Genomic DNA, 22,261 nt, shown 5'->3' on the forward strand with positions numbered 1-22,261 from the left:
GGATTGCAACAATCCAGCAAGTATAGAACAACATAAATGTAAAAACGACCACATCACTTTGAAATTTTACAAGTTCAAGGATAAAGAAAAAATCCTAAAAACTTCTTGAAAGGATAAGGCAGGTTGCCTACAAAGGAAAAAGAATCATATTAGCATAAATTTCTCATCAACAGTACTGGATAAGAGACAACAATACTTCAAGTTTCCAGGAGAAAATTATGTTGAACCTGGAATCCCACTGAAACTAACATTTGAGTAGCAGGACAAAATTAAGCTATTTTCAGACATGCAGGAATTCAGGAGGTTCACCACATACAGACCATCTCTGAAAGAACCACTTGAGAATACTTTTCAGCCAAAGAAATAATGAATCCAAGATGGAGGAAGATGTAGAAATCACAAGAGAGAGGTGATCAAAGAAACTAGCAACGCTTCGATTTTATTCTGAACACATGGGGATTCATAATATTAACAAACTATTAGACAAAATAGCTTAAAATTATTAACAAAAATATAGAACAAGAAATCTCAGCGTGAGACATATATAGCAAGAAAGAGACAAGTGATGGGGAAAAATCCTAACATTCTTCCCCTGTTTAAGAGATGGATAATGATTAAATCTATTGATTAGTTTTTTAAAAAGAGAGTTGAGATGTGACTGTTACTTTATATATTTATGTTCTGCTTGAATTACAAAGAAATTTTATTTATGTGTCTCTTGGATGTTTTTTCAAATTATTTAAGTAATGAACCATATGTCACAACAGAGGAAGATTTTACACAAATTACAGTGCTGGTGGGAGTAGCTAAAGAAGTGTTGTCAATCATGCACACAATTCCTGGCTCTTGAGCAAAACTATTTGGAATGAATAAATTAGAAAAGCACCAGCCATGATCTCCAGGTCGTGAGATCGAGCTCCATGTCGGGCTCCATACTCAGTGTGGAGCCTGCTTAGGATTCTCTCTCCCCCTTTCCCTCTGCCCCTCCCCACCACTTCTTTCTCTCAAAGGAAGGAAGGAAGGAAGGAAGAAAGGAAGGAAGGAAGGAAGGAAGGAAGGAAAGAAAACAAAGGAAAGAAAGAAAAGCACCAGCTACATTTAAACAAAAAGCCTGAGGGCTTACCTCTGACAAGAAGGTACACCTTCAATTAAGTAGAACTGACCAGTCAACACCTTTCTTTTCTTGTCCACTGTTCTGTCAAATCCAGATCCCTGAGAGGCACCCAAACTTCCCATTTCTCTTCCCTGGCCCAGAAGGAAAGTATTGTTAACTTTTCACAGGGTTACATGTATGATTTCTTCCCTTGGAAACTTACCTTGATAAACAATGAAGTCATTCTCTCTGAGGTGTTATAATACCGTGACACACTGTGAATCATTCTGATGGCATTAATCAAATTTTGTATTCCATGTGCCATGGAAACCTAAAATTGAAATATATTAAGTGAATTGCATCATATATTTATAGTTTTAATAACCAATATCCTATAATATTCAAAACTCTAACAACACATAAAATAGTGTAACATTTTTATCTTAAAGTCAAATTTTACTAAATGCAATGTAGCATCCTAGACTGGTTCTTGGAACTGAAAAAGGACATCAGTTTTGACAAATGTACCAAGGTAATGCAAGATGTTAACAAGAGAAACTGGGTGAAGAGAATTCTGTACTATAACTTTTCTGTACATCTAAATTTAAATTCTTACTTAAAAATACAATTTTAGAGGTGAAAGTGATTTTAAGGATTAATAGTTCAAGATTATCTTTTTATAAAGATTTTATTTATTTGAGATAGAGAGAGAGAGAGAGAGAGAAGACGAATGGGGAGGGGCAGAGGGAGCAGGAGAAGCAAGCAGGGAAAATAGAGAGGTAGGGAAGTTAAGCACCTTGTCCAAGTTCCTACAGCTATATTACATAACCACAGTTATGTGCCTGAGATTTTGAGACCCTGCTTTTAACTATGATGCAAATCAGGATGGGAGAACAGGTAAGGTCAATGGCATTCCTACAAGGAGGTTGCCTCTTAATTGCTAAGATAATATAAAATATATAAAAGATGTTTTAATGGTGATAAAATAAATAAAACCAGAAATAACAACTATTTCTTTAAAGATTTATTTATTTGACACAGAGAGAGAGAGAGAGCACGAGCAGGGGGAGTGGCAGGCAGAGGGAGAGGGAGAAGCAGGCTTTCTCCTAAGCAGGGAGCCCAATGCGGGGCAAGATCCCAGGACCCCGGGATCATGACCTGAGCCAAAGACAGACACAACTGACTGAGCCACCCAGGTGCCCCAGAAATAACTATTGAATAGTGTACTGTATGTCCTAGGTATGAGGTGTAATTATGATTTAATTAAATCAATGATATGTGGCTTAGGGAAATTAATATCTTTACTTTGCTGGTAACCTGGGATGTCAGAATTCATATTACATGTGTTATCTGTATATCAAAAAGAGTCTAATAAAAATAAGCCAAGGAGGGGTCTCTCCCACTCTCAGTAAGGCAAGTCTACAAAGTACCTGTAACTCCAAAGAAGAAGGCTCAGAGATGGCATCAAATGGGTCCATCAGGAAAATACCCTTCATCTAAATTTTTTTTTAAGATTTTATTTATTTATTTGACAGAGAGAGACACAGCGAGAAAGGAAACACATGCAGGGGGAGTGGGAGAGGGAGAAGCAGACTTCCTGCTGAGCAGGGAGCCTGATGCGGGGCTCAATCCCAGGACCCTGGGATCATGACCTGAACCAAAGACAGACACTTAACGATTGAGCCAACCAGGTGCCCCACCCTTCATCTAAATTTTAAACATCATTTATAATAGAAGATTCTTGAGCACACAGTTCTTACCTATCTACAAACAGTGTTCAGACACTTTATATATAAAACATAAAATGATAGATATGCCAATAGCAGAAATTGCAACACCAAGATAATAAAATGAAACACTAAACATAAAATTCATAAAACTTATCCACAAAAAATGGAAGAATGAGTCCTCTGCACTTTTCCTGCTCAAATGTGAGTTACAAACTAAACAGCAGGGGCTGTTTGCTTTTAATGAGAAAAAGAAAATGAGGATAAATGGAATTTATGAAGCCTCAAAAATAATGAGTATATGAGGGGGAAGCAATTATATGACAATACTATTAGAACTTCTTTAATTTCAAAGATAATGTTTGAAATATTCCTGCATCAGAGAATGTGAAAAGTTTAATAACAACAACAAAATAATAATAATAAGGTATATCTATGCTAGAACAATTGAATAAATTTTTTTAAATTACTAGTATGAAAAGAACACCAGAACTAAAATATTTGAAAATTATATAAATTTAAACAAGTCTTTTGAACAAAGAACTTGACATTAGTACACCTAAAAATCTAGAGGTCTTGATCACAATAAAAAGCATTGTACCTTTCTTCCAAGTTTACTTTTTATAATGAAAAGCTTTAAATATATAGGAAAGTACAGAGACTAGTATAATGATCATTTATACCCATCACTACACTTGACAAATGTTAACATTTTGGTATATATGCCTCATCTATTATTTTTTCACATCAAGACCTACTTGCAGGTCATCCTAGAGTAGGCTTTGGTTATTAAGATTTGCATCTTCAGCTCTTGTGAATAACCCCATATGCATGTGACATGTGAAAATTCTGATTTTTCTTAGACACAAACTTTAATTGCACATGCTGTAAAGCTGGGAAATCAAGTCACTGGGCTACTGAGTGAGCTAAGCAATGGCTATATTTCTCTATCACCATACAGTCTGGTTTGCTTTACTCATGGTCATATACACACAAACACCTAAAAAATGATATAAAATATTTTTACGTAAAACAAATTTTTAAAAGGTCCCTAACAGAAGTCTAGTTGCTAGTACTAGGGATGTAAAGGGATGTAAATAAGTTGTAAGTAAAATCCATCATCTCCTTATGGAACCAATTAAAAGACTGCTCCTGGGTGCAATCAAAAATGGAGGCTCTAGCTGCTAGGATAAATGAGGCAGAAGAGAGAATTAGTAATAAAGAAGACCATATGATGGAAAATAAAGAAGCTGAGGAAAAGAGAGATAAATAACTACTGGATCACCAGGGCAGAATTTGAGAGATAAGTGATACCATGAGACGAAACAATATCAGAATAACTGGGATCCCAGAAGAAGAAGAAAGAGAGAGAGGGGCAGAAGGTATATTGGAGCAAATTATAGCAGAGAACTTCCCTAATTTGGGGAAGGAAACACACATCAAAATCCAGGAGGCACAGAGAACCCCCCTCAAAATCAATAAAAATAGGTCAACACCCCGACATCTAATAGTAAAACTTACGAGTCTCAGAGACAAAGAGAAAATCCTGAAAGCAGCTCGGGACAAGAGATCTGTAACCTACAATGGTAGAAACATTAGATTGGTGGCAGACCTATCCACAGAGACCTGGCAGGCCAGAAAGGACTGGCAGGATATATTCAGAGCACTAAACGAGAAAAATATGCAGCCAAGAATACTATATCCAGCTAGGCTGTCATTGAAAATAGAAGGAGAGATAAAAAGCTTCCAGGACAAACAAAAACTAAAGGAATTTGCAAACACGAAACCAGCCCTACAAGAAATATTGAAAGGGGTCCTCTAAGCAAAGAGAGAGCCTAAAAGTAACATAGACCAGAAAGGAACACAGACAATATACAGTAACAGTCACCTTACAGGCAATACAATGGCACTAAATTCATATCTTTCAATAGTTACCCTGCATGTAAATGGGCTAAATGCCCCAATCAAAAGACACAGGCTCTCAGATTGGATTAAAAAACAAGACCCATCAATATGCTGTCTGCAAGACACTCATTTTAGACCCAAAGACACCTCCAGATTGAAAGTGAGGGGGTGGAAAACCATTTACTATGCTAATGGACACCAAAAGAAAGCTGGGGTGGCAATCCTTATAGCAGACAAATTAGATTTTAAACCAAAGACTATAATAAGAGATGAGGAGGGGCACTATATCCTACTCAAAGAGTCTATCCAACAAGAAGATCTAACAATTGTAAATATCTATGCCCCTAACATGGGAGCAGCCAATTATATAAGGCAATTAATAACAAAAGCAAAGAAACACATCCACAACAATACACTAATAGTGGGGGACTTTAACACCCCCCTCACTGAAATGGACAGATCATCTAAGCAAAAGATCAACAAGGAAATAAAGACTTTAAATGACACACTGGACCAAATGGACTTCACAGATAAATTCAGAACATTCCATCCCAAAGCAACAGAATACACATTCTTCTCTAGTGCCCATTGAACATTCTCCAGAATTGATCACATCCTAGGTCACAAATCAGGTCTCAACTGGTACCAAAAGATTGGGATCATTCCCTGCATATTTTTGGAACTAGAACTCAATCACAAGAGGAAAGTCAGAAAGAACTCAAATACATGGAGGCTAAAGAGCATCCTACTAAAGAATGAATGGGTCAACCAGGAAATTAAAGAAGAATTTTAAAAATTCATGGAAACCAATGAAAATGAAAACACAACTGTTCAAAATCTTTGGGATGCAGCAAAGGCAGTCCTAAGAGGAAAGTATATAGCAATACAAGCCTTTCTCAAGAGACAAGAAAGGTCTCAAATACACAACCTAACCCTACACCTAAAGGAGCTGGAGAAAGAACAGCAAATAGAGCCTAAACCCAGCAGGAGAAGAGAAATAATAAAGATCAGAGCAGAAATCAATGAAATAGAAACCAAAAGAACGGTAGAACAGATCAATGAAACTAGGAGCTGGTTCTTTGAAAGAATTAACAAGATTGATAAACCCCTGGCCAGACTTATCAAAAAGAAAAGAGAAATGACCCAAATCAACAAAATCATGAATGAAAGAGGAGAGATCACAACCAACACCAAAGAAATACAAACAATTCTAAGAACATATTGTGAGCAACTATATGCCAGCAAATTAGATAATCTGGAAGAAATGGATGCATTCCTAGAGATGTATCAACTACCACAACTGAACCAGGAAGAAATAGAAAACCTGAAAAGACCTATAACCACTAAGGAAATTGAAGCAGTCATCAAAAATCTCCCAACAAACAAAAGCCCAGAGCCAGATGGCTTCCCAGGAGAATTCTACCAAACATTTCAAGAAGAATTAATACCTATTCTTCTGAAACTGTTCCAAAAAATAGAAATGGAAGGAAAACTTCCAAACTCGTTTTATGAGGCCACTAATACCTTGATCCCCAAACCAGACAAAGACCCCATCAAAAAGGAGAATTACAGACCAATATCCCTGATGAACATGGATGCAAAAATTCTCACCAAAATACTAGCCAATAGGATCCAACAGTACATTAAAAGGATTATTCACCACAACCAAGTGGGATTTATCCCTGGGCTGCAAGGTTGGTTCAACATCTGCAAATCAATCAATGTGATACAATACATTAATAAAAGAAAGAACAAGAACTATATGATCCTCTCAATAGATGCAGAAAAAGCATTTGACAAAGTACAGCATCCTTTCTTGATTAAAACTCTTTAGAGTATAGGGATAGAGGGTACATACCTCAATATCATAAAAGTCATCTATGAAAAACCCACAGCAAATATCATTCTCCATGGGGAAAAACTGAAAGCTTTCCCCCTAAGGTCAGGAACACACCAGCGATGTCCACTATCACCACTGCTATTCAACATAAAGTCCTAGCCACAGCAATCAGACAACAAAAAGAAATAAAAGGCATCCGAATTGGCAAAGAAGAAGTCAAATTCTCACTCTTTGCAGATGATATGATACTTTATGTGGAAAACCCAAAAGACTCCACCTCAACACTGCTAGAACTCATACAGGAATTCAGTAAAGTGGCAGGATATAAAAACAATGCACAGAAATCAGTGCCATTCCTATACACCAACAAGACAGAAGAAGGAGAAATTAAGGAGTCGATCCCATTTACAATTGCACCCAAAACCATAAGATACCTAGGAATAAATCTAACCAAAGAGGCAAAGGATCTGTACTCAGGAAACTATAAAATACTCATGAAACAAATTGAGGAAGACAGAAAGAAATGGAAAAACGTTCCATGCTCATGGATTGGAAGAACAAATATTGTGAAGATGTCAATGCTACCTAGAGCAATCTACACATTCAATGCAATCCCCATCAAAATACCATCCACTTTTTTCAAAGAAATGGAACAAATAATCCTAAAATTTGTATGGAATGAGAAAAGACCCCAAATAGCCAGAGGAATGTTGAAAAAGAAAAGAAAAGCTGGTGGCATCACAATTCCGGACTTCCAGCTCTATTACAAAGCTGTAATCATCCAGACAGTATGGTACTGGCACAAAAACAGACCCATAGATCAATGGAACAGAATAGAGAGCCCAGAAGTGGACCCTCAATTCTATGGTCAACTAATCTTCGACAAAGCAGGAAAGAGCGTCCAATGGAAAAAAAGACAGTCTCCTCAACAAATGGTGTTGGGAAAATCGGACAGCCACATGCAGAAGAATGAAACTGGACCATTTTCTTACACCACACACAAAAATAGACTCCAAATGGTTGAAAGACCTCAATGTGAGACAGGAGTCCATCAACATCCTAAAGGAGAACACAGGCAGCAACCTCTTCGACCTCAGCCGCAGCAGCTTCTTCCTAGAAACATCACCAAAGGCAAGGGAAGCAAGGGCAAAATGAACTATTGGGACTTCATCAAGATAAAAAGCTTTTACACAGCAAAAGAAACAGTCAACAAAACCAAAAGACAACTGACAGAATGGGAGAAGATATTTGCAAATGACATATCAGATAAAGGGCTAGTATCCAAAATCTATAAAGAACTTATCAAACTCAACACCCAAAGAACAAAGAATCCAATCAAGAAATGGGCAGAAGACTGAACAGACATTTTTCCAAAGAAGACATCCAAATGGCCAACAGACACATGAAAAAGTGCTCAACATCGCGCGGCATCAGGGAAATCCAAATCAAAACCTCAAAGAGATACCACTTCACACCAGTCAGAATGGCTAAAATTAACAAGTCAGGAAATGACAGATGTTGGCGAGGATGTGGAGAAAGGGGAACCCTCCTACACTGTTGGCGGGAATGCAAGCTGGTGCAGCCACTGTGGAGAACAGTATCGAGGTTCCTCAAAAAGTTGAAAAATAGAGCTACCATATGATCCAGCAATTGCACTACTGGGTATTTACCGCAAAGATACAAATGTAGGGATCCGAAGGGGTACGTGCACCCCGATATTTATAGCAGCAATGTCCACAATAGCCAAACTATGGAAAGAGCCAAGATGTCCATCGATAGATGAATGGATAAAGAAGATGTGGTGTATATATAAAATGGAATATTATGCAGCCATCAAAAGGAATGAAATCTTGCCATTTGCAATGACATGGATAGAACTCGAGGGTATTATGCTGAGCAAAATAAGTCAATCAGAGAAAGACATGTATCATATGATCTCACTGATATGAGGAATTCTTAATCTCAGGAAACAAACTGAGGGTTGCTGGAGACAGGGGGTGGGAGGGATGGGGTGGCTGGGTGATAGACACTGGGGAGGGTATGTGCTATGGTGAGCGCTGTGAATTGTGTAAGACTGATGAGTCACAGACCTATACCCCTGAAACAAATAATACATTATATGTTAAAAAAAAAGAAGAAGAAGAAGAAGATAGTAGGAAGGGAAAAATGAAGGGGGGGGAATCGGAGGGGGAGACGAACCATGAGAGACTATGGACTCTGAGAAACAAACTGACGGTTCTAGAGGGGAGGGGGGTGGGCAGATGGGTTAGCCTGGTGATGGGTATTAAAGAGGGCATGTACTGAATGGAGCACTAGGTGTTATATGCAAACAATGAATCATGGAACACTACATCAAAAACTAATGAGGTAATGTATGCTGATTAACATAACATAATAAAATTTTTAAAATGCAAAAAAAAAAAAAAAAAAGACAGCTCCTGGCAGTCTTCCTATTCTCTCTCATGGAGGATGGATTCCTGCATGGTTGTAAGAACTGCACCTGCTCAAGTCTCTCAACCCCACGTCTTTCCCTCCCCATCCACATTAAACTCCTTGGCTACCCATGCCGTCTTGGGAGGGGTATGAACCACCACTAAACACATCACTCTCAGCCAAATCTAAGTGATATGGAACATAGACTCTTCCTCTTTCCCTGCCTCTAGGATGAAACCAGCATTTACCCTGCCCCCAAAAGTTTGGTCAACCAAACCACATAGCCAATGGCAGTGTGTGTGTAGAGGCTTTGACTATCTCTTCAAAAATTAGACAGGAGAATGCTGAATATGTGTATCAGACACCAATATAAATTATTTTGAAAGCATTTTAACTTAGAGAATATCTTGAAGAAGCAGCATGGAGAAGTAGAAACAAATACAATGCATAATGCCAAAGAGTGCTGGATTCAAATTCATTCATTTTCTCCACATCCTTGCCAGCACTTCTGGCAAGTCTCATGACTTACAGCTGTAGAAATACCCAAATTTTGTTTCCTAATCTTTAAAATGAGGATTGTTGTGCATACAGAATGAAAATACATGGAAATTACGTAGTACAATGCCTACAATAAAAGGCCAGGGGTTCCCAAGATGGTGAGCATCTTTAAAAACGCAACTGTCTGGGCAACTCTCCTGCCTACATGTGATTCACAAAAGAGACAACACCCAGTCAAAAGTGGGAAACACTGCCCTAAGTTCTCAACAAATACAGTTTCCCTGACTTCCCCTCTATCTAAAGAAAGGCTAAAAGGTACCATGCTGTACATTAGATTCCCAAAACTTCCTGATTTATACCTGGAATTCTGTACCCATTGACCAACATCTTCCCATTTCCCCCACTCCCAGCCCTGGCAACTAACATTCTACTCCGTTCCCATGAGTTTGACTTTTTTAGATTCCACATGTAAGTGAGATCATACAGTATTTGTCTTTTTCCGTCTGACTTATTTCACTTAACATAATGTCCTCATGGTCCATATATGTCACAAATGGCAGCATTTCTTATAGCTGAATAATATTCCATTATATATATATGTATATATATATTCCATTATATATATATAAATAAAAACATAAATATACATAATATATATATTTTTTATATATAATCTTTATCCACTTATCCAGTGATAGACACTTAGGTTTCTTTCATATCTTGGTTATTATGAGTAATGCTGTGAAGAACATGGGAGTGCATCTTTTCAAGATCCTAATTTCATTTATTTTGGATAGATACCTGGTAGTGGAATTGCTGAATCATATGGTAGTGCTATTTTTAGTATTTTGAGGAACCTCTATACTGTTTTCCATTGTGGCTGCATCAATTTACATTCCCACTATCAGTGCACAAGGGTTGCATTTTCTCCACATCCTTGCCAACACTTCTTATCTTTTTGATGATAGCCATTCTAATAAGTGTGAGGTGTGAGGTAATATCACATTGTGGTTTTAATTTGCATTTCCCTGATTACTGATGTTGAGCATCTTTTCATGTACTCATTGATTTGGATGACTTCTTTGAGAAAACATCCATTCAGTTCCTCTGCCCATTTTTTATTGCATTGGTTGTTTTTTGTTATTGAGTTGAATGAATTCTTGCCTATTTCGAACACTAATTCCTTATCTAACATACCATTTGCAAGTATTTCCTCCCATTCCATAGGTTGCCTTTTCATTTTGTTGATTATTTCTTTTGCTGTGCAGAAGCGTTTTAGTTTAATGTAGTCGCACTTACTTATTTTTGCTTCTGTTGCTTGTATGTTTGGTGTCATATCCAAAAAATCATTCCTAAAACCAGTGTCATGGAGATTTCCCCCTGTGTTTTCTTCTAGGAGTTTTATGGTTTTAGGTCTTACATTTAAGTTTTTAATCCATTCCATGTTAATTTTTGTAAGCAATATAAGAGAGGGATCTAATTTCATTCTTTTGCATGTGATTATCCAGTTTTCCCAATACCATTTACTGAGGAGACTATTCTTCCCTCACTGAATATTCTTGGCTCCCATGTCAATTTTTTTGACCATATATGCTAGGATTTATTTCTAGGCTCTTGTTTCTGTCCAATTGTTATATATGTCTATTTTTATGCCAGTACCATACAGTTTTGGTTATTATAGCCTTACAGTATAGCTTGAAATCAGGAAGTGCAATGTCTCTAGCTTTGTTCTTCTTTCTCAGGATTGTTTTCACTAGTGGGGGTCTTTTGTGGTTCCATACACATTTTAGGATTTTTTTCCATTATTGAAAAAAATGCCATTGGAATTTTGATAGGGTTGCATTGAATTTATAGATGGCTTTGGGTAGTAAGGAAATTTTAACAATATTTATTCATCCAATCCATAAACATGGAATATCTTTCCATTTATTTTTGTTTTCTTCATTTTCTCTCATCAATGTCTTATGGCTTTCAGGGTACAGAGCTTTCATTTCCTTGAATAAATTTATTCCTGAGTATTTTTTTTTATGATATTGTAAATGAGATTGTTTTCCTTAATTCTTTTCAAATGTTTTGTTGTCAGTCCATAGAAATGCAACTAATTTCTGTATGTAATTTTGTATCCTGCAAATTTACTGAATTTGTTTATTAGTTCTAACAGTTTTTGGTGGATTTTTCAGAGTTTTCCATATGCAATATCATATCTTCTACAAACAGAAACAACTTTACTTCTTCCTTTCCAATTTGAATGCCTTTTATTTCTTTTTTATTGTTTGCTCTAGCTAGGACCTCCAGTACTATGTTGAACAAAATTGGCAAAAGTGGACACTGTTGTCTTGTTCCTGATCTTAGAGAAAAAGCCTTCAGTTTTTACTGTTGAGTATGATGTTAGCTGTGGGCTTGTCATATATGGCTTTTATTATGTTGAAGTACATTCCTTCTGTACTCAAGTTGTTGAGAGTTTTTATCATGAGAGCATGTTATATTTTATCAAATGCTTTTTCTGCATCTATTGAAATGATCATATGATTTTTTCTTTTATTTTATTAATTCTGTATATCACATGTATTTATTTGCATATGTTGAACCATCTTTGCATCCCAGGAATAATTCCCATTTGATCAGGTGTATGATCCTTTTAATGTGCTGTTGAATTTGGTTTGCTTGTATTTGTTGAAAATTTTTGCATCTACATTCATCAAGGATGTTGACCTGTAATTTTCTTTTCTTGTAGTGCTTTGATATCAGGATAATGCTGGTTGGGCATTCTCTCTTGCTCACTTCTGGATCATTCACCCTAAGGGAAGCAAGTTACCCTATTGAAAGGCTCATGTGCTATGCAACTAGGGCCTTCCAACAACCATGTGAGTGAGCTTAGAAGTGGACCCTCCAGCTGTCAGCCTCCACTACAGTGAGACCACATTCCTAGCTAACAGTTTTGTCTGCAACTTCATGAGAGACCATGAGGCAGAGGTACTCAAGCTCTGCTATGCCTGGATTCTTGACCTACAGGAACTGTAATGTAGTAAATGCTTATTTCTTTAAGTCAGTCAGTCTGGGATAATTTGTTATGCATCAATGCATTAATTAATTAAACTCACAAATGAGATTATACTTATGATAATATCAATATCAGGTTTAAATGAGTTTTTAATTCATGATGGCTATGTAACAGGAAAGTATATCTTTTAAATAACTTGTCTGCAGTATATATTTCCCAATACACATATATTATAAAGCTACTTTAAGATGAGTTATTTTTCAAACTACACTTTAAAAAGCATACTTACTAGGTCATAGTTATACAGAGGTTGACATACTTTTTCTAGAGTGTACAAATATCTGACATTATCTTTTGATTCATTTGCTGTATCTGTTATTCTTGCATCCAAATCACGCCAATTCTAAGAAAAAATGTATAAGAATACCATGAAACATCCAAATATATCACTGTACTTAATTTTAATCAAGAAATTCAAGCTAGCTTCCCTAAAGTAGTTGATACTAAATGTGAATGACATATCTTTTTCTTATATAATTTAAGACTTAAGGTTATTATAAATACTTTAAATGACTTACTACAACTGAAGGCTCATTCTGTTTGTAATTAACATCCTGTCTGTAGGCATAAACTGGACTTGCTTATCTGGAGCAACTTTTCTAGCTTACTTATTTGTGACATTATATTACTTTGGGTCTTTGAGAATAGGATATACATACAGATAGAAAGATACAGATACAGATATATAGATATAGATGTAGATAGATATAGATCTTTTTTAAGGAAGAATACAGCAAAAGAAAACAACCTAGAAAGAATCAAACCAAGCTGTGTAATAGTGGACAGGAGATGTATACTGACAGCACATTTTTGCTTTTGACTTTCTATGTAGTTCTTTACCACCCTGAGCCTCTATTGATTCACAATTTCAAAAACAAATTAAAAGTAAATGGCAATCACCCCATAGGAGTATTGCCAAAATTGGTGTGAAAATATTGAGAAATAGGGGCACCTGGGTGGCTCAGTCGTTTAAGGGTCTGCCTTCGGCTCAGGTCATGATCCCAGGGTCCTGGGATTGAGCCCCGCATTGGGCTCCCTGCTTGGCAGGAAGCCTGCTTCTCCCTCTCCCACTCCCCCTGCTTGTGTTCCCTCTCTCTCTGTGTCTCTCTCTGTCAAATAAATAAATAAAATCTTTTTCAAAAATACTGAGAAATAAATCTTTATTTCTATACTTCTTTTTCTTCTTTGGGAAATAATAGTGGAATATAAGAAAGCCTTACTCAAAGTTTAACACTTCTAAGTATATGGTTTCAGTATATGATGTGAAAAAGTAGTTCAAGAAGGGTAATTTTCCAGTTGGTTGTTCAGAAACATAACAAATTTTAAAATAAAAGGCCTTTTACCTTCAACAGTTTGGAGTGTGCAACATTAAGCACATTTATGACAGCCTTACAATTTGGCCCTTTAATCTGTTCAATAATGTAATTGAATTTGGCTGACATGCGTTTCCAGTGTTCCAATTCGGTGAGTGGACCTGAGTCATCAGCTTCTTTTCTCATCTGCTCACTCTCAATAAGTACCTGCAATCAAAAGAACTCGGAGAATATAGAAATGTTACTTTCTTCTTTGGTAAAACCTCATTATTTGCATCTTTTCAAAGGAAGCTTATAAATACATAACTTTCAACACTGAATAATATTAAAAACTCTTAGAAAACTGAGAACAAAAGGGAACTTCTTTAACATGATAAATAGTATCTACCAAAAATCTACAGCAAACTCATACCTAAGGATGAAATTTTAGAAAATATCACTTTAAAACCAAGGACAACACAAGTTTGCCACTAACACTGCCCACTTCTATTCAACCTGGTAATGGAGGTCTCCAAAGAAGATAAGTAGAGTAAAGGCATAAGAATTGGAAATGAAAAAACAAAAATGGCATAATCAAAGATGATATGGTTGGTCACATTTTTAAAATTCAAGAATATCTAAAGATAAACTTTTACACTTAGTAAAAGTGAATAATTCAGTAAGGTTACTGCATGTATTCATAAACATCAGTAGCATTTCTCTACAAGCCATCTAGCAATCTGAAAATGTAATTTCTAAAAAAAGAGCATTTGGTATAACAAATAACAACAATGATAAGATATCTAGAGATTAGCAAAGATGTGCAATATCTTTGTGAATAAAATTAGAAAACTTACTTTCAGCATACAAAAGAAAACCTAAAAAAAATGGAGAGATGCCATGTTCATGGATGGAAAAATTCAACCATATAAAGATGACAATTTTCTCTAAATTAATGTATACATTCAATGAAAGCCAGTCAAAATCTCAATAGGGTTTTTTGTGATACTTGACAAACTAGTCTTAAAATTAATTTGGAGGAACAATTAACCAGAAATAATCGATGCAATTTTGAAGAAAAATACAGAAAGGGACTTGCCAGGCCAAATATTGATTTAGTAAAAAACTACAGAAATGAAAGCAGTATTACATGAGTGCAAAACCCAAATAAGTACACCAGTGGGATAGACAGTGGGATTTGAAATTTGATATATTACAGAAGTGATATTAAAAGTGTGTTAGGAAACAATGGCCTAAAACTCTGGAAAGAGCCCAGATGCCCATCAACAGATGAATGGATAAAGAAGATGTGATACACACACACACACACACACACACACACACACACACACACACAGGAATACTATGCAGCCATCAAAAAAGAAATCTTGCCACTTGCAACAACGTAGATGGAACTCAAGGGTATTATGCTAAGCGAAATAAGTCAATCAGAGAAAGACAATTATCATATGATCTCACTCATGTGGAATTTAAGAAACAAAACAGGATCATAGGGAAAGGGTAGGGAAAATGAAACAAGACAAAATCAGAGAGGGAGACAAAGCATAAGAGACTCTTTAAAAAAAAAGATTTTATTTATTCACTTGACAGAGAGAGAGAGGTAGAGGCAGAGGGAGAAAAGCAGGCTCTCCAGCGAGTAGGGACCCAATACGGGGCTCAATCCCAGGACCCTGGGATCATGACCTGAGCTGAAGGCAGACGCTTAACTGATTGAGCCACCTAGGCACCCCAAGAGACTCTTAATCACAGGAAACAAACTGAGGGTAGCTGGAGGGGAGGGGTATAAGGATGGGGTAACTGAGTGATGGACATTAAGGAGGGAACGTGATGTAATGAGCACTGGGTATTATATAAGACTGATGAATCACTGAACTCTACCTCTGAAACTAATAATACACTAAATATTAATTAATTTATTTTAAATAAAAATTTTTTAAAAAAGGAAACAATGGGCTATTAACTAAACAGCTTATTTTGGGGACAATTGGCTAACTATATGGAAAAAGACAAAATTAGATTCCTACCCTACACACACACACACACACACACATAAATCCAGATGAATTAAAAACCTAAATATTAAAAACAACATGGCAAAGCTTTTAAAGAAAATATAGGAGATAAAGGAAAAGCATGCAAATAAATATCATAATTGTCAGGGAAATGGTTACCACTAGGAGAAAGAAAAGGGAGTTGAAACTGGGAAGAGGGCTGCATGGAGATTGTAAGGTGCTAGTAATGCTGCTTCTTAACTTGTGCAAAAAGTTACATGAAGATTTGTTTTACAATAATTTGTTTCTTTTATTGTATTCATTTCTGTAGGTTTCACTATTTAAAATAAATAAATAACTTAAGAGAATATCTTCATAATACTAAACAAGGGTTTCTTAAATAAAATACAAAAAGCACAAAGTTCCTAGCCACTGGAGGTGACTAAGTTAAAGCTGGATTACAATTTGTAACTAATAAATTTACATTAGAATGTAAAACTTCCACATGACTAAAGACACCATACCAAATTAAGATGTAGGACACAATGCGGACCAACAGAGGATTAACATCTGGGAAATATTATTTAAACTCCAACACTTCAGTAAGATATCATGGAGCAATCTGAACTAAAACTAGGTAAAGGATGTGAACAAGCAACTCAGCAAAGAAGAGACCTAAATAGCCATTGAACATGCTCAACCTCAGTATAGTCAGAGGAATGCAAAATAAGGTATCATTTCACACCCAACATCCTGGCAAAGATTAAAAATCTAACAATCCCAAGTGTAACAAAAGATTTGAAGAAATGGGAACTCTCATATGCTTCTGTAAAAATAAAATAAGTTAATATAACCACTACTTGGAGGGCTTTGTAATATCCAATAAAGATCTATATACTATTGCTCTCAGCAATTCCACTGAGAAATCTGGGATATGTGCAAAGGAGATCTGAACACAGGTATTCATTGAATGTGTATTATTATTGTTTGTAATAGCCAAAAAAAAAAAAAAGAAGAAGAAGAAAGAAAAGAAACAACTGTCTTTCTGAGGGAATGGATGAATAAACCTCTTTATCTCCTTAAACACAGGATATTAGACATGATTTAAATGTGTCTTTAATGTGTGAAAATTTATATAGCAAACTGATTTCTTCATAGAGGAATACCAGACAGTAATAATTTACTTGTACCAATGTAGATGAAAGAGAATGCTAAATGGAAAAAAAAAAAACTTGTAAAATTATATTTAATGGTGTTATACCATTTGTGTAAAGATTTTAATCACAAATATATATTCTGTATTTATGTATAATGTATATATAATTTATTTTTATATATAATTTAAAGCTTATAAATATGCAAATGCAATAAAAGTGTGAAACTTTCAGGGGAATGAGAGAAGACAATATCATCAGGACAGTGGTAATATAGAGGGTGGGAAAAGGGATGGGTTGGAGGCTATTGTGAAAATAAAACAGATCTGAAGCAAATGTGGCAAACAGTATTTGTTTAATCTCAAGAGTCATTGTTTCACGAGTCATTGTTATATTATTTTCTGTACTTTTTATGTTTATAATGTTACATTATTTATTTATTTATTTATTTATTTTTAAGTATGCTCCACACCCAGCATGGAGCCCAATCATGGGACTTGAATTCACAACCCTGAGTTCAAGACCTAAGCTTAGACCAAGAGTTGGACCCTTAACTGACTGAGCCACCCAGGCACCCCATAACTTGACATAATTTCAATTGTGATGGAATGTTTTAAGAATACAAAGAGGTAAAATACAGAGTTGATTTTTCAGACCTATGAAGGTTCTTTCTTTAATCCAAGAAATAATTATTGCTTTTAATTTTAACCATGGTTTATGGAACTCTTCCCTAATCTTATCACAATCTTCCCTACCTCCTTAAATAAGGGATACTAGACATAGTTTCAAGTTTTCTTAAATAGCTGGAAGTCTAAATAGCTTGAATCACTGAATTAAGGAATGAAAATGGACCTTAAAAATCAACTAAATCAAACAACCCTTTTGATGTTTAATTTCTGTTACAACATTATTCATAGATAGTAATCAGCCTCAAAGTGGATACTTTCAGGAATGCAGCACATTCCAATTTTTTGTGTGGACAGGACTCTGTGAAAAAGTTATCCTGATTTCAAAATTAAAAATCTCTCTCTTTATAGCCATCATACTCTGTCTTACTTCTGCCATTTAGGGCCATACAGTGCAAGTTTAACTTGACATGAAATCCCATCAAATATTTGACGCTATCATGATACTCCCAAGTCCCCCCTTTTTTTTTCCTAGGTCAAATATCTTCATATACTTTCCTTAAATGACACTGCTCATATCCTTGGCCTATTTTTCTCTCTATTGCCCATTTATTAATGATTTATAGAAGTTCTTTATATATTATGGATACTAACTCTTTGTTATTTTTGCTGATAATATTTTCTCCCAGAAGGTCATTTATTTTTTAGGGTTTTTTTTAAAGATTTTATTTATTTATTTGAGAGAGAGAGAGAGTGAGAGTGAGAAAGAGCACGAGTTGGGGGTGGGGAGAGGGAGAAGTAGGCTCTCCACTGAGCAGGGAGCCTGACATGGGGCTCGATCCCACAACCCAGGTATCATGACCGGAGCCAAAGGCAGATGCTTAACTGATTGAGCCACCCAGGTGCTCCTTTTTTAGTTTTGCTCATGGTAATTTTTGCCATATGGAAGTTACTACATTTTTTTACATACTCAAATCATGTCAGTTTTTTTCTTTCATGGCTTCTGGGTTCTGTATCTTAAGAACATATTAATATAGTCTTATATTGTGTTTTGGCTCATTTATAGGTTTCATTTTACTTTTCACCTTACTTATTTAAGGTTGCATTTGTTCACTCAAAGCATCTTTGAGATTCATCCATGTTGTTGCATGTATCTGTTTTTTAAGTTTTAGCTTTCATATTTATGTCTACAATCCATCTTGATTAATTTTTGTGTATGACAAGAGGTCAAGGTCAAGATTTAGGTTTATTTTTTTTAATCTACTTATTTTTTGGTCAAAGTTTATTTTAGACATCACAGTTCAGATTTTTATTTTATTTATTTAATTTAAAAAAAAATTTTTTTTTTTAAGATTTTATTTATTTGCGAGAGAGAGAATGAGAGACAGAGAGCATGAGAGGGAGGAGGGTCAGAGGGAGAAGCAGACTCCCTGCCGAGCAGGGAACCCGATGCGGGACTCGATCCCGGGACTCCAGGATCATGACCTGAGCCGAAGGCAGTCGCTTAACCAACTGAGCCACCCAGGCGCCCGAGATTTTTATTTTAGATTAAAGATCTTTCCTATTTCTTGCATTGATTCTGCTTAATTGGAGCCATCTGCTACAATTGCGCAACTTGATTTTCTTATTTCAAGTTGCTAAATCTCCCTAAATCTCAAGCTATTTTCTTTTGTTTGCTCATTTTTATGAAAGAAAATCTGTATTGATTGATCATAATAGTTAGAGAGGATCTCCTCAGCCATTGTGTAGGACAGAGCCTGATTTCCGTAATGGGTTACAACTCCCCCTTCCCCCAGTGACATGGTAGGTGAGTACAGAAGTCCTGTGGTGCTCAATTACCCACTTCAATTTCCTAGTGACACCTGGAACAAATTCTGGGCCAGCACTACAGGCCCCACTGGAGTTTCCAAAGTCCTCCAATTTTTCCATTCCAACTGCACCTCCTTCCTTCTAACATAGTTCTAAGAGAGGTAAAATTGAAAATGTTCTAACTCTTGCTTGGTCAAGATTTTTTTACCTTAGTCTTCATTTAACTGAAGATTTTCTTCTCTAATTCCACTGTCCTATGCTCATGAACTAGAGATTTGTGAGTTGGCTCCTAGTGTCCTCTTTCAGTTTAGAGCAATTACATAGTACCTGATTTGGGGCAGTATGTATAGTGTAAGTTGGCACCTCTCAGAATGTTGACATATGCCCCATTCCTATTGCAGCTTTTCCTACTGCCAGAGAAAAATTTGACCAATGCCGTACTGACATGATGAGCCTAGTTTGAACCTCTTGGTCAACACAGACAATTCCATTGATCAACCAAGAGCTATTTATTGTCTAGCACCGTGACTATAGTCACTTCATTGTATCCTCTTCCTTTCTCTTATGAAGAGTATAAACAATATATAAAATATTGGAGATGAATGCTGGCTATTCCTAATTCTTCATTTTTCCATTCTCAACCCATATTGTTATGGTTCCCTCCTTCAAAGTGAGAAATAATTAAAAGTGATTTTCAGTGCCCATAGAGAACAACGATTTTGCACTAGAGTCAAGAATAGGCTAAATTTCATAACGGAATCTGGAAGACTCCTCTTCCCCTTACTTTTAGGGACAAAATGCAATGGCTAGGACACAGATGAGAACTACGACTCATACCTGATGTAATTACTTGAGTTAGCTCACCTGTTCAATCTGTTTATACCATGTCATCAGCACCTCCTCTAGCTGACGAACAGTTTCTGAATTGCTAGCTGCAGCTGTCATTTCTTCAAATGTATGCAGTTTGGAAAAATCGATATTTTCTACCTTCTTTAACATAACTGTTCCCTCAATACTTACTCTAGCACCTAAGAGGGAAGAAACAAATTGAGAAGAGGTGTTTAATGTCGATGTGTGGTTTCAAGCTATAATTACTCAAATGTTAAAGATCGAATACTTTATAGAAATATAAATTGATCATTAGATTGTGACTTGATAATTTTTAATAATATTATTTTAATAATATAAAATTATAAAAGTATATAATTTTAAAAGAGCTGATAATAAAGTGATATTTTAAAATGTGGTGAAATTTTTCATTAATAATATAGGAAAAGAATCTTCCTGCTATAATGGAAGAAAAAAAACATATCATACTCCTGCAAAGATCCCTGGAAATGAGAGGATCTAATGATTTGATTTCTTACCTCTACATCTCATAATTACTTTGATTAGCACTTTCTTTTAAGATGGAATGTTTTTCCTCTAATGCTTATCTTTAATAACATATCTTATAGGGACACCTGGGTGGCTCAGTTGGTTAAGCATCTGCCTTCAGCTCAGGTCATGATCCCACGGTCTTGGGATAGAGCCCCACATCTGGCTCCTTGCTCAGTGGGGAGTCTGCTTCTCCCTCTGCCCCTCCCCCTGCTTGTGTGCTTGCATGTGCTCTCTCTCTCTCAAATAAATAAATAAAATCTTAAAAAAATAACATATCTTATAGTTAATTTGCTCATTTTTAGTAATTTACTAAGCATTAAATTTTATACTTACCATCTAAAAATGAAAGGTATCTGTTGATGGTTTCAGTGAAAATGTGTTTTTCAGATTCTCCTTGCTTGGACTGGTTTAGAGCACCCCAATTATTTGTTGCAAGAATAGCGGGTAGGAATACACTTGACAGCATATTCTTAATCCCATTTAGGATTCCTGTTGATGCATCCAGGACAGTAAATAGCACTTCCTGAAAGAGTGGTGTTCAAAAGTGATTTTATATGCTAATCCCATTAACGAACTGAAAACCATAACCTATTTCACACTACAACAAACATAGACAATACTTTTATATACTGCTAGGAAAACATAAGTGGTCATGAAAATGAGAGTTTTAAAATCAACAAATTTATATTCTGCCCCCATTCTAACGATTTACATATATGTTGATGAAGGCGACACTTTCCTCAGTGCTTTAGTTTCTACCTAGGGAAGGAGACATGGCCTGGAGCCTATACAATGCGAAGGAAATGAAGCTGAGCTTTCTGCATAAATTTCTTAGTGGAAAGTTGCTCTATTCATGGAAATGGGACTAGAAAAACTCCATCAGGATAGGGAAAGAGCAATGACACTAGCCCAGTATTTTAAGTGGAAAAAAATGATCAGTCTCAAGAAATCAAAAGCACAGAAATCAGAAGTCCAGCATCTATGAGTGTGACATCTCAGTTCATACAATTTAAGTGACACGGACATCTCAAGCCAAGAAATTAAGATAAAAAGCCTTGCCCAAAGGCACTAAAAAAATTTTTTAACTGTGAGTGCATTTAACTCACAGAAGAATACAACAGCTACTAATCCAGTTTGATGCCACTGCCTTGATTTGTGCTAAGGTGTCCCAGTCTTTCCGTTGCCTCTGCACCATTAGTCAAATGTCAACACAGTAAAAAGGACAAATATCTTAGTATTATGATAAAAATGCATTTTGACCTTGCAGATTCCATGAAAGAGTCTTGGGGACCATGCTGAGGATCACTGGTATACTGTATGTTCAACTGTGATTGTATTTACACAGTTATAATGATATAAACAAACATCTAGCTAAGGAAAATAGAATATAACTACATTGGAAGAATGAAAGGATGGAAAATGGCAGGAGGG

The 22,261-nt window shown here is 35.9% G+C and overlaps 1 protein-coding gene across 1 annotated transcript in view; it reads right to left on the minus strand.

Annotated features, from left to right (window-relative positions):
- Nucleotides 1-22,261, minus strand: part of DNAH8 (dynein axonemal heavy chain 8) — a 369,397-nt gene that overhangs the window by 318,000 nt on the left and 29,136 nt on the right. Inside the window, exons 5-9 of the mRNA XM_032410111.1 lie at nucleotides 21,164-21,353; nucleotides 20,315-20,478; nucleotides 13,901-14,077; nucleotides 12,787-12,900; nucleotides 1,317-1,424 (exon numbers count right to left, since the gene is read on the minus strand). Of these exons, the coding sequence (XP_032266002.1) occupies nucleotides 1,317-1,424; nucleotides 12,787-12,900; nucleotides 13,901-14,077; nucleotides 20,315-20,478; nucleotides 21,164-21,353 (753 nt within the window). The remainder of the gene's footprint in view (nucleotides 1-1,316; nucleotides 1,425-12,786; nucleotides 12,901-13,900; nucleotides 14,078-20,314; nucleotides 20,479-21,163; nucleotides 21,354-22,261) is intronic.

The sequence above is a fragment of the Phoca vitulina genome, unplaced genomic scaffold, assembly GCF_004348235.1.
Source record: "Phoca vitulina isolate PV1807 unplaced genomic scaffold, GSC_HSeal_1.0 scaffold11, whole genome shotgun sequence".
Taxonomy (NCBI): domain Eukaryota; kingdom Metazoa; phylum Chordata; class Mammalia; order Carnivora; family Phocidae; genus Phoca; species Phoca vitulina.